The sequence below is a fragment of the Perissodus microlepis genome, chromosome 5 (genome assembly GCF_051167445.1).
Source record: "Perissodus microlepis isolate ML-2025 ecotype Zambia chromosome 5, ASM5116744v1, whole genome shotgun sequence".
NCBI lineage: Eukaryota > Metazoa > Chordata > Actinopteri > Cichliformes > Cichlidae > Perissodus > Perissodus microlepis.
In genome coordinates, this window is record NC_140465.1 from 13,354,042 (window position 1) to 13,367,536 (window position 13,495).

At 42.0% G+C, this 13,495-nt stretch overlaps 1 protein-coding gene across 3 annotated transcripts in view; it reads left to right on the forward strand.

Annotated features, from left to right (window-relative positions):
• LOC146386720 (keratin, type I cytoskeletal 18-like) overlaps positions 1 to 12,875 on the forward strand; it is a 71,608-nt gene extending 58,733 nt beyond the window's left edge. The window contains exons 2-10 of one of the 3 annotated variants that reach the window (XM_084927997.1): positions 7,700 to 7,776; positions 8,561 to 8,595; positions 9,511 to 9,808; positions 11,048 to 11,130; positions 11,219 to 11,375; positions 11,469 to 11,633; positions 11,718 to 11,843; positions 12,031 to 12,251; positions 12,601 to 12,875. In XM_084927997.1, the coding sequence (XP_084784123.1) occupies positions 9,554 to 9,808; positions 11,048 to 11,130; positions 11,219 to 11,375; positions 11,469 to 11,633; positions 11,718 to 11,843; positions 12,031 to 12,251; positions 12,601 to 12,640 (1,047 nt within the window). In that variant the 5' untranslated portion in view covers positions 7,700 to 7,776; positions 8,561 to 8,595; positions 9,511 to 9,553 and the 3' untranslated portion in view covers positions 12,641 to 12,875. Of the gene's footprint in view, positions 1 to 7,699; positions 7,777 to 8,560; positions 8,596 to 8,639; positions 9,809 to 11,047; positions 11,131 to 11,218; positions 11,376 to 11,468; positions 11,634 to 11,717; positions 11,844 to 12,030; positions 12,317 to 12,600 lie in introns of those variants that run through there. The other 2 variants (XR_014800245.1, XM_084927996.1) reach the window with 2 other exon arrangements.
• Positions 12,876 to 13,495: the final 620 nt, after the last annotated feature.

Sequence of the window (13,495 nt, forward strand, 5' to 3'; positions counted from 1 at the left end):
ATCAACTCCATCAATTCACGTTGTGGAAATCTTCATTGATTTATCACTTGGCAGATTTATGACTCACAATCTTTTCAGGGCATTTCAATGGCTGTTGCCTAATTTAACCAGAATAACCCAACGTCTTCCCTCTACCAACATTTTTAGCAAACATCTGTTCTTTGTTTTTCAGGTTTTATCTGTCAGGGAGGGAAAAAAGACCACCTATTTATGAGCTCACGGAAAGAGAGAAATCCCATGGTACACTGCCATGTGCAAAATAAATGTGAACAGACACAAGGGGGTACATCTTATGGAAAGTACAACCTGAAAAAAGACTTGTAGGCTGATCAAAAAATGTGTGTTTCGCTTGGCTAATCTCAAACGGTGACGTGGTACTTCACAATGGAGCACTTGTGCTAAAGTTGGAGACAACCATATATGTACAAGTCAGTGCCTTTTTGCTGTTTCACTAACTCAGCCTCTCCGACGAGCACTAGCTCATGAACAGAGCTGCACTTTGTGCTAATTTTATTTTTTAACACATGATTAGAGCTAGTTGTCTCATCTCTCCTGATAATTCCTTTTTTTTTTCTGTGTGAGAAAAGTGAAAAGGTTTTCAGAAGTTAATCCCCCAACGCTCCTCTGAGGCTGGTGATGTTATGGTTTGTGTGAAGCTGCTAGATGACACATCAGGACAGGAATGTGCTGAGAAAGATCCACATACATGCTACAAGCCGGTGAGGAGGGTGCTGAGAAGACGAGCTGGTGGGGTATATGAGAAGGCAATTAGCAGCGATAAGAAACAAAGCTATTTCACAACCACTGACTCTCACTGAGAAGTTCATTTTGGACAGGGTGGGATGCACAGCAAGTTAATTTACAGTTACATGAGCAGTTATCAGTGACTCATTCTTTTTACAGACCAATATGCTCATTATTATTATAAAACCCAACAATATACATACACTTGGGGTAATAATTGTTTGATTGTTTGAGCTGGAAGACCCCTCCACGGCCCATCTTCAGAACTCCTGAAGGAAGGTTCTTATCCAAGATTTTATGGTAGATGGACCCCTCAATCGGCCCCACAGAGCAGTGATCTCATCCTGTACCCTTAGCAGAAAAACAGCCCCAAACCATAATGTTTCCACCTTCATGATTGACTGTAAGATCGATGTTCTTTGGATCATACACAGCATTTCTCTTCCTCCAAACATGACGGGCCAAGTTGACGCCAAAGAGCTCATCTCACCACAGAACTTTCTCCCAAGCCTTCTCTCAATCACTTAGATGTTCATTAACAAACGTTGTCATAACTTATTGAGACCTTTGCAATTCAGAATCTGATAGTCATGTGGAGACAATCAACCAGTAAGTTTCAAATCTGTAAATAAATTGCCACAGACTTGTAGATCTGCTCCACCCGGGTCGGGTTTTGGCTTTCTACAGGAATCTCTCCAGAAGTTGGCCCAGAAGGCGCAGAGACAGAACTCATTTATCAAGAACTTAGACGGTCAGCAAGAAAAAACAAAAGGACTGCCTTCACAGAGATATAAAGACTCAGATTTATAGACTTGGGTCTATAGTTGTGTTGCTGGGGCCGGAGTGATTACCGGCCTTCTACTTACAGGGTGGTCGACATGTAAAGTGTAACTGAGTTGTGGCATAGCTGGCTCTGGCCTTGGACTGTATGTTTTATCCTTTTGCAAGTGGGACACTGGACTTGACTATTCCTTAATTTTTTTGATCATTGTATTAATACATGTTGTCTTTTAGAATTTTATTGGTTGTCATTTTTTTCCCACAGCTGAAATGGTTGGTCAGATCTTGAAACTGATTGTGTGTGTTACAGGGGAATCTACAAGATTTTAATCTGTAACAGTGCCGTGTGTTACCAATAGTGTTCTTGGTGACTGTAGTCCCAACTGCTTTCAGATCACTAACAAGATCATCTCTTGTAGTTTTGGGCTGATCTGCCACCTTTTTCATGAGGCATCTAACTATAGACCGAAAGCGACTGATGGTCATTGTATATTTCTTCCATTTGTGAATAATCACAATTGCTGAGGGTTTTAGTGCCCATGCAGCTTTATACAGCTCTAAAATCTTCTCCCTGACATCCTTTAAGGGCTCTTTGGTCTTTCCTGTGGTGGTACCATTTGGAATAGAAGAAACTACTTCTGAGGACAACTTTACACACATAATGAATTCAGCTCAGGAGTATCTGTGATTGATTAATTGCAATTTGAGTGCCATATGGGAACATAGCCAATATAAGGGAGCCAGAATTCTGGCTGAATTGTAGGGGATCAAATACTTATTTCAGTCAATGACATGCAAATCAATTTATAACTGTTATACAGGGTGGGCCATTTATATGGATACACCGTAATAACATGGGAATGGTTGGTGATATTAAAGTCCTGTTTGTGGCACATTAGTATATGTGAGGGGGCAAACTCCTCAAGATGGGTGGTGACCATGGTGGCCATTTAGAAGTCGGCCATCTTGGATATAACTTTTGTTTTTTCAATAGGAAGAGGGCCATGTGACACATCAAACTTATTGGTAATGTCTCAAGAAAAACAATGGTGTGCTTGGTTTCAACTTAACATTATTCTTTCATGAGTTATTTACAAGTTTCTCTTTGTTCACAGCCATTGACATGTCGAAGAGGTTAACACGTGAGGAGCGGATCGAAATTGTGTTGATATCTGGTGAACGCAGTAACCGGGTCATTGCAGCAGATTTCAATGCAAGACACCCTACGAGACCACCCATCTCCCATGCTACAGTTAGCAAACTGCTTGCTCGTGAAACTGGTTCAGTGTTGGATTTGCCAAAATGTGGACGCAAGAAAACTGTCACTAATGAAGAAACATCAGTGGCTGTCCTATTCAGCAAGAGCCCACAGCGTAGCACTCGCCGCATGTCACTGGAGAGTGGCATTAGTCGAACATCCCTTCAGCAGATATTAGCTACTCACAAATGGCACCCTTACAAACTCCAGCTACTGCAGCATCTCAACAAGGATGACCCAGATCGGCGCACAGAATTTGCAGAATGGGCAAAACAAAAATTGGATCAGGACCCTCGGTTCACGCAGAAGATTTTGTTCAGTGATGAGGCAAACTTTTATGTGAATGGTGAAGTTAACAAACAAAACCACCGCTATTGGTCTGACACTAACCCACATTGGATGGATCCCTCCAAGACTGTTGGAACAACAAAAGTGATGGTTTGGTGTGGTATATGGGGCACAACGATAGTGGGTCCATTCTTCATCAATGGGAACCTCAAAGCCACTGGATATTTGAAATTGCTACATGATGATGTGTTTCCCTCTTTATGCACTGAAGCTGGCACGTTCCCTGAGTTTTTCCAGCAAGATGGTGCACCACCACATTATGGGTGCCAGGTCCGAGCATTCCTAGATGAACAGTTTCCTGGAAAGTGGATTTGTCACGGTCTGGCTGGCAGACCGTGGGGAAATGGGGAATGAGGACCCAAAACGCAGACTCTGCGATGCAAACAGTGCTCTTTATTTACAGTGAAAGCTGTAAACACAATAAATCCCCGTTGCTCCCTTGAATCCCGTGTGTGTGCTTCCCTCTGACGTCTGTGCTCGTGCTCCCTGCTGTTGTGTTTCCGCACACCCCGTGCGTGCTGCCTTTCTGGTCCACTCTTCCTCCTGCATGAAAACCACAGAAACAGCCGTCAACACTAACCCCGGCGGGCATACACGAACAGCACTGTCATACGCTGACACACACTGACTTGGGATGACAACTCAATGATCCCACGCCGGTGGGAGCTCCAACACTCTCCTAAGTAGCTCCCCCGATGAGCCCTGATCACCAACCGGTGTGCTGCAGGAACTTCAGGTGTGGCCAGTCCTCCTGCAGGGCCACACCCATCAGGCCTGCATGTGGCTGTTCTCCATCCTCTAGCCACACATGTACACACCCACACCCACACCCTGCCTATACATATAATGAGTGGAACACAGACTAACACAGCATTGTGCAGAAAGACACACACATCACCAAATAATAATGATAGTAATAATAATAATAATAATAATAACAACAACAGTCAAAACTGCTCACAGACCCCCGAGTCCTCCAGAGCCAGGTCAGTTGAATGGCCCCCAAGGTCTCCCGATCTGACCCCCTTAGACTTTTATCTTTAGGGTCATCTGAAGGCAATTGTCTATGGTGTGAAGATACGAGATGTGCAGCACCTGAAACTACGGATACTGGATGCCTGTGCTGGCATTTCTCCTGCGGTGTTGCTATCAGTGTGTGAAGAGTGGGAGAAGAGGGTTGCATTGACAATCCAACACAATGGGCAGCACATTGAACACATTTTATAAGTGGTCAGAAACTTGTAAATAACTCATGAAAGAATAAAGTTACGTTGAAACCAAGCACACCATTGTTTTTCTTGAGACATTACCAATAAGTTTGATGTGTCACATGGCCCTCTTCCTATTGAAAAAACAAAAGTTATATCCAAGATGGCCGACTTCTAAATGGCCACCATGGTTACCACCCATCTTGAGAAGTTTGCCCCCTCACATATACTAATGTGCCACAAACAGGACTTTAATATCACCAACCATTCCCATTTTATTACGGTGTATCCATATAAGTGGCCCACCCTGTATAATGTGTTTTGTTTTGTTTTTAATTGTTGATATTCTGTCTCTCCCCATTAAAATTAAGCTACAATAAAAATGACAGACGGATCATTTCTTTACAATTGAGAAAAGTTACAAATTCAGCAAGTGATCCAATTATTTCCCCCGTTGTGTAGCTATCATTTGACAGGTATATGATAAAAGATTAAAATGCAGATACTTAGAAATGGCATAAAAAGCAGGCACGCAAAAATATTCATTACAGTAAGAAGTGGCGTTGCTGTTATTTTTCTTCTTCTTTGGTCTTCAAAGTTGGACTTTGCTGTGTTTAGAGGAGCTTGTCAAGCCTTGAAAGCAATCAAAAGTATGTGCTATAAAACTCTTTTCCTGCTTCACCCTTGAATGCCTGTTCAAACAAAAAACACCCACATACAGTGATGAAATACACATTTACGCGCTTGGTAAGAGGTTTATAAACTTAATGGACATAAACTTGCTAAAGGCAGAGGACCACCCCTTCTTCTGCTCCAGTAGGTTTGTTTGCTTTGAGAGTTGTGCCCCCTTGTGGTTGGACCGCAGAGGTAGATTCAGTAAAGTGAATCCATTTCCATGTATAAAGCGAGTCATTTATTTGATGGTATTGTGAAAACGTCTACATTGTGAATCTTAATTTACAGGAGGTGCATAGTAAAAGATATTAAACTGAAAAATTATAGTGTGAATTACTTTAAAACTGAAAAATAGGGCATGGACTTTGGTAGAGAATAAACTCGCACATTTCCTCAAATACGTTTTGAAACACAATGAATAAAATCGTGAAATTAACACTGAAACAGATATTTTTTAAATCAGTTATACTGCTGAACTCTGCAATGAACCTAAGCTAATTTGTCTCCTTGTGCACAGGGCCATGTAGGTGACTCTCCAGTGCATCAGCTCGAACTCGTAGCTCGGGCTCATTTTAGGTCTTACTGTGAAATGTCTTTGTGCCAGAAATGAAAATGACATCTCACAGAGAAAATGTCTCTTAGGCGACACAATTCAATAACCTCTGCTGTGTGAGCTTTCTTGTCTGCCAATGGTCCACGGTTAACCTAGAAGATAAATGTGTTTGTACAATTCTACTGACAATATCCAGTGTGACCACCTCTAATCTTTAACACAGCCTGGAATCTCTGAGGCAGCTTTCTTATCATTTCTTTAAGTAGTCTTCTTTGGATGCTTGCTTGCTTTTGTTCCATTCTCTCTCGCCATGATCCCACACTGCTTCAGTAATGTCGAGGTCCGAGCTCTGTGGAGAGGACATGACTTTCAGGCACCGATTATCTGCTGTAGATAGTTTTTACGTCACAGGCAACACTAAGGACACACCGCACACAGTGTTAAGATATGCCACGTTTTCAGCTAATAGCTCTTTGGGAATTACCTCACTGATCCAAAGATAGCATTTTATACCTTTCAAAATGTGTTATCTTTGACATTTTTCATAGAATCAAGTAAATAAATGAGAACATATTTTGTGACAAGCTGCTAGAGTAGGATGTCTCGAGACTTCACTTGATCTTGTCTTGGTCTCAACGGACTTTGATCTTGGTCTTGTCTTGGTCTCGCTTTCTCGGTCTTGCTGTCTCAGATCGACATAGTGGTCGGGAGATTTGGAGTCAACAGTATCCATGACACACAACGTAACGTTCGATAATGTGTCATGCGCAAAAGCATCAGCTCTTAGAGCCGTGCTTAGAGAGTGTTTTGTAGTGAATCAGAAGAGTCGACTCCCATTGAGCGAGAGCCGGCTCCTCACTTAATTTCCTTTCGCTGCTCAGCTCTCACACAGTGACTCAGCTATGCTCCAATCCCTCCATACTGTGGCCAATCACATGTGAGGATATAGGATAATATCATTATGTGAAAAACAGAGAGGGTGAGAGATGTGACAGTCAAGTGGAGCGTGCGTCTGTCCTCTCAGTAAGTGAGACAGTAGACAGTGGTGAGGAGGGCTGTGCCTGACACCAGTAAACGAAGCAGCATCTGGCTGCAGTTTAAAGACTTTTTTGTCTCGGTCTTTGCTCGTCTCGACTTTGTCTTGGTCTTGACTCAGTCTGTCTTGGTCTTAGTCTAGGCGGTCTTGACTAGAAGTCTACAGGCTGCTAGAGAAAAAGTGCCTAAAGACTTAAAATGGACTCTCTATTAAGTTCATATCTTCAGTTAGGTACCTTTTTCATACTTGAATGATTCATAGGTCAGTGTTGAGTGGCTTAACATACAAAAATGCTCTAAAAATAGTCAGCTGCAAGGAATGGACTAAAAGTATAACAGCTGCTAATCTCCAAAGAAAAATTGAAAGACCTTAAGAAAGCCTGGAGAACTATTGCTCAAGACCACTTAAAAAAAAAAAAAAAAAGTCTGGCTCCTGGGAAGCAAAACATAAAGAAGTCAGGGATGGCTCACAACTTTTACACAGTACTGTATGTACAAATTTAAACAAGGTCCCTTCTTTGGTATCTTTGAGCATCTTGGATGAGTCAGTGAAAGAATGATGAAAAAAAGAGGAAGGGAGGATGCAGAAATGTGAGTCACTTAGAGTGTATCACACTCACATGCATGTCAGCACTGTTTTGTGTATGTGTGACGTGACCACAGATACAATATGCATGATAATAAATATGCAAATGCATCTATGCAAATGTAGATTTTGGATTTTGTATACATCTAGGAGCATACGGTTTACGCTGTAAAGAAAGGAAACTAAAGAGAAAGAAGGAGGGAAGTAAAATTAATTCAAGGCCGCAGCAGTCTGAGCATGGCAGTAATCTGACAGTTAGCCAAGATTTGTAAAAGAACAGAAACTTCTGCAGTGGTTTCCAGACTCTTGCTGTGACTCACAGTCTCCATTCTCTCCAGTATCCCCTTATTTTCCTTTTATTATCTTTGGTTTAAAGAGAAATCCTAGTGGTGTGAGCCGGGATTTAAAGATAAGAGTCTTGATTGAATCTGGGATGTTTTCTGTAATTTAGAGATTAAGCTGTCTTATATAAACCTGTAGCTCAAGTTTATTTCTCTGTTTGTCACTGCAAGGTTTAGGACTTACTGGCCTGGGGAAAAGGTTGCCAACACACATTCAAACAAACGAGACGGCGGCCACAAGTCATGAGGTATGAGTCATGCTGATTTCATTCATCGTTCCTCTAATCTGCCTCTGCTGCAGTGCATTCTTTGCTTTTTCTTTGCAATTTTGCCACTCTACAGTACAAGCTCTTCTCTTCTTACTGAGTGTTACTAAATTAAATTAGTAAAGACATACACAGTAATAGGGTGGGAATGAGACACGGTGAAAGCTGATCAAGCTTGGAGGCGAAGGGAGGAACAGAAATGAAAAGAATGAGGTTGTAAGGGGGCGCAGGAGGTTGTTTGAGTCTTTGGAATTTCCCCCTGTGGGTGCTTCATTATCCAGGTCTCTAAGGGCTCAGAGAGGAAAAACCCTCTCTGGCCACAACTTTAGGTTCACTTAAGCGTTTCCAAGGTCATGCTGGAGCACTAAATACTGCAACCGGATTTAAGAAAATTAAAGGTTTTTGTGTTTGAGAGTCTATCACAGGGTTTTACTCCAGTGTATATATCAGTCCTCTATATGTGTATGTTCCACTTCATTTATTCACCTTCATCATGTTGCAAACACGTTTTTAGGACAGCTACAAGGAGCACTGCAGTATTCTGTTTTACTTTCTTTGAGGTTCTCAAAGGATAAGAGAAAAACTGCAATGTCCAGAGGCACAAAATAAGATAAGACTTCAAAGATAATTGTTCAGAATCCTCAATACAAATTGATTTGTGCACATAATTGCCTATACTGTGACAGTTGAATGAGGGCAGCTTTTATTTCCTTTTGATTGTACTTTGACCCGGTATCAGCTAACCTTTGTTTTTCATCTCTTGCAGAGCCTTTAGATCCAGCTGAAGCTTGGGTGTCACAGGTATTCCTAGCACTATGTCCGATTTCTTTGTTCATCATTGTTCATCCTACTCAGTGTGCTGGAATTCAATCACAGTCGTGGCTTAGTCTGTTAGTAAATCAGATGGCATCACTTCTGGTGTGGTTTTTCTAATTCTGCTTAATCTGATCGAGACATTTCTTTAACGCCATGTTTTAGTTGTAGCTGTTTCATACTGTATTCAGTTCAGTTAAGATAGGAAGGCTGGCACAGTCTGTTTATTTTGGGCCTGGCTGACCACAAACTTGCAAGCACGCAGCAAGTACTAGGCATTATTCCTTTCTCGGGCAAACCAAAAGTATTTAGTTCCATACTCACCATATTTTACCCTTTAATATTTGCTTTTAATTCTCGCTAGAAACATATGCTTGTCCATTGCTGCTTTCTGTTATTTGTTGTGTGCGTTGGTTTATGTGGTCTCTGTAGTTCCGTTATCTGCTCAGAAGGCTATTACATGTTTACACCACAAAATATGTTTAACACATTTCCTTGGAGACAGAAAAAACATTGTGGGTTAAAAAGGAAGCATATGAGAGAGTGAGTGAGTGAGTGCGTGAGTGAGTGAAACAGGAAACAGAGACTGGGGTGATGTTGAAGTGGGCAGGGTCTGAGAGACCAGCTTTCATTGGGGGAGAGAGGCAGGAGTATAAGTTCCCCACTTCCCACTGCCAGCGTCATTTTCTAGACCAGCCAGCAGTGAGTCTCCACATCTCATTTTTCACTTCATCCTCTGCCGTGTCTAAACTTATCCAACATGACCACAAGATCTAGTCGGATGTCTTTCACCCGCTCTACCCCAGTGTACCGTGCTGCCAGTATTTATGCTGGTGCTGGTGGACATGATGTTCGCATCTCCTCTGCTTCTGCATCTTCCCTGCGTTCTGGTATTCCACTTAGACCTTCAACCTCCTTTAAGCTGAGCAGTGGATTGAGTGGAGGCATGGGCGCCGGTTACGGTGGTGCCAGCGCGTCCGTGACAGCCAGCGGTGGCTCCGGTGCTTCGATCCTGGGCAATGAAAAGGGAGCCATGCAGAACCTGAACGATCGCCTGGCCAATTACCTGGAGACGGTGAGGACCCTGGAAAAGGCCAACAAGGAACTGGAGCTGAAGATCATGGAGGCCCTGGAGAAAGGAGGGCCTGACATGAGAGACTACAGCAAGTATGAGCCCATCATAGACGACTTACGCAGACAGGTAAGAACTGAGAACAAATGAAAATGTTAGAAAAGTGAAAAGGTGTTTGATAAGACACAGTGAGAAAGATACTTTAGAAATAGTTTAGCCGGGCTGAAATTTGAGAATCAATGAGTGCATGTGACAGCACTCAACACTGCATATTTCCAGCAAGAAGGTTTTAACATAATCTTTATTTAAAGATCACCTGTGTTTGAAAATGAATCTGGAGAATGCTTTTACTGAGACCAGCAGTGTTTCCTTTGTAAGTTATCAAATTTCTTTAAAGAGAACGACGGGTGTGGCAGCTCAACTGTAGCCAGTCCCCTCCCCCATAAAACTCTCGACTGGCCCCAACTTCCTCTGATGAATCACCAACACAAGGGTATCATCACGAGGGACGGACTGAGAAGCTCTCAGAAAACCAGCAGACAAAAGCATTTCTAAACGGTTCTGCTTGTTAGATGTGGATTCTACAAGCATGCGTAGTGTAGGAGGCGCTCAATGGGAAACAGATGTGTGGCACTCGTACATACAAAGCGATCTCATAGTGCCAGAGTGAGTGTGCACACACACACGCACACAGATAGATGCGTGTCAGTGCAGTGGTTGTATAACAATCAGCAGAGTCAAATGTCACATTCTTCTCCAGAGTCCCGCTTTTCTGCATCACATAATGACACATTTATGGTGGTTTTTTTATTTTTTACTTTTTTTTTTTTTACCACACTAAAGTATTTCCCCTTCCCTTCTGTGACAGGAAACAAGAAGAAATCATAGACTCACTGCCACAGTCACGATAAAGAATTTTCCCCTCTGTGCACGCATAGATGCAATCGGTGATACATACAGAGACAGACAGACAGAGACATGTGCAGTTGGGTGGACAGAAGAGAAACTTTCTCTCTATGATTTATTGAGACAGGATACATGTTGCTCTGGCAACGCTAAAACAAACCAGATTCTGTTTTGGCACAGGAACACCCTCGCTTCCTGTTCTTCAGTTTATGGTTCTTCTTTTATGACTACAGGTTACTATGGATTCAATCATGCTGCGGTCGGTTTTTGCAGTTTGACTTTTTGAGTATCGGTGGTTACATAAGGCAAAGTTGGGCCTACAAAAAATGCTGTGTCAAAGCACATAATTATTAGAACAGGCTACTGAATTGTGCACAGGTTAAGCAGCTCTGTTCTTTCTAAACAGCAGAATCAAGTAAAATGAAAATAACTTTTTAAACAATGTTTTATTTTCCTGTCCAGATCTTCGATAAAATAATGGATAACGCCCGTTTAGTGCTTCAGATTGACAACGCCCGCCTCGCTGCCGACGACTTCAAAGTCAAGTATGTGATCGTCTCGTCTTTGCATGTGGAGTCATTCTTACACTCTGTGATTGTGTCTCTCATACACTGTGTCTGCTCATTCCCACAGATCTGAGAATGAGATGGCGATCCGCCTGTCCGTGGAGGCCGACATTGGCGGGCTGAGGAAAGTCCTCGACGAAACGAACATGAGCAGGCTCAACATCGAGAACGAGATTGAAGCCGTGAAGGAGGAGCTTCTATTCCTAAAGAAGAACCATGAGAACGTGAGCTTGCGGTTCATAAGATTGATAATAACATATAGAGTCACACGTTTTGTTGTCTTCTTCATTTCTTTTCTCATTCTGCTGATCCAACAGGAAGTGATGGAGCTGAGGAGTCAGATCTCACAGTCAGGTGTGCAGGTGGATGTAGACGCTCCCAAAGGTCAGGACCTGTCCCAGATCATGGAGGACATGAGAGCCAACTACGAGAAGATTGCATTGAAAAACGCAGAGGACCTCAAACGGTGGCATGAAAATCAGGTGCGGTGGACATCAAGAAGTTTGATTCAAAAGACACGCTGAGCCACTGTGTTTCTGACCGTCTTCCTTTCGTGTCCCCGGCAGATTGCAGATGTGCAGGTGCAGGTATCACAGAACACAGAAGCTCTCCAGGGGGCCCAAATGGAGAAGAGCGACTTATCACGACAGATACAGACTCTGGAAATTGAACTTGCATCTCAACAGAGCTTAGTAAGCATTTTTACTGATTTTATTCATAAACATGAAATTATCACATCCTTTCTAAGTTTATGACCCTATTCCATAATGCATTCTTTATATCTCTTTACTACAAAATTGGCACAGTTGAATACCATGACCACTGCACCCACCCACCCAGCAAAGCATATACTACAGCTTTTATTTCTCCTTTTATTAGAAAGCCTCTTTAGAAGACACCCTGCGCAACACAGAGCTACGTAACAACATGGAAATGGAGAAGTATAACACCCTCATTATCCGGCTGGAGGAGGAGCTGGCTAGCTTACGCGCGAACATACAGCAGCAGACCCAAGAGTATGAGGCGCTGCTCAACATGAAGATGAAACTTGAGGGCGAGATCAGCACTTACAAGACTCTGCTGGATGGTGGAGACTTCAAGTAAGAGCTATAAAGGGTGGAAGAAAAAAAATGCAGGTCAAGGCAAGATGATGGTGATGGTGGAGGTGAATATGAAAATCAATTGATAGCATGAGTTGCATGGCCAAAAATAACTACACCATTATGCAAGCTAATCCCAGAAAGTTGATTCTGTTTATCTAGATGTAGTGTTTTCTGAAAACGCAACATCTAGGTGAGCAGAATCAACTTTCTGGGATTTCCTTACCTGGATGATTGATGCATGCATCAAGACATTATGCGAGGCAGAAATCTCAGCTGGTTATGGTCTCAAGGCCAGTTTAATGTGAATATTCTGGAAGTCAAAATGTTTCATTTGTGTTTTGCACAGGCTCCAGGATGCACTGGACGAGCTGGAGGCCGCCGACTAATTTGGAACAAAGGATTGGGAGTCATCGCAACAATGGAAGCAATCTGCCCACACCCATTAATTATGAGTGGGGTGGGTGGAGGAGTTTTGACATTTTTTGCACTATAACCACATGTCAAGTGAACCCTGATTTAACCAGTTTTTAATAAAGGCATTATTCCACCACAGTGAAACATGGATCACTGCCTGATCTGACCGCAAAATAAAAACAAATAAAACCACTTCTTAAACCTGAATTCACAGTTTTTGTCTGGTTCTCACTTTTAGTATTAATAGATAATAAAGTTCATGTTTGGTAGGTAAAGGCATTTACTAAATTAAAAATAAATAAATAAATAAATAAATAAATAAATAAATAAATTATTATTATTATTAATAATAATAATAATAATAATAATAATAATAATAATAATAATAACTGATCATTACTGTTGGTGAAACCAACCATTTATAAAAAAATATCCACAAATTTGCTTGACTATATTGCTATCTTATTCAGGGAAATTGTTATCTGTGTTATCATTTGCTGCATCTCAAAATATTATGATGAAATAAAAGCCATGATCCATCCATATGAGCCACGATCCATCCATTCTTTTCCGCTTATCCCATTCAGAGAAAAGGCCATAATTTGTAACGTGAATCTTAAAAATGCAACATGATAAGTGGCCACTAGGGGGGAGAAGTAGTCCAAAATGAGCCACCTAGGTGGTTGCATAAGAATTTGCCTTACTACTTATATGCACCAAGGAGTAGGGATGGGTACCGGTATTCTGACATAAACGGTAGTAACCAGACCGAAAAGCAGCGCACATTTCGGTGCTTTTTTTTCCTGAGCTGTGATACACTTTAGATT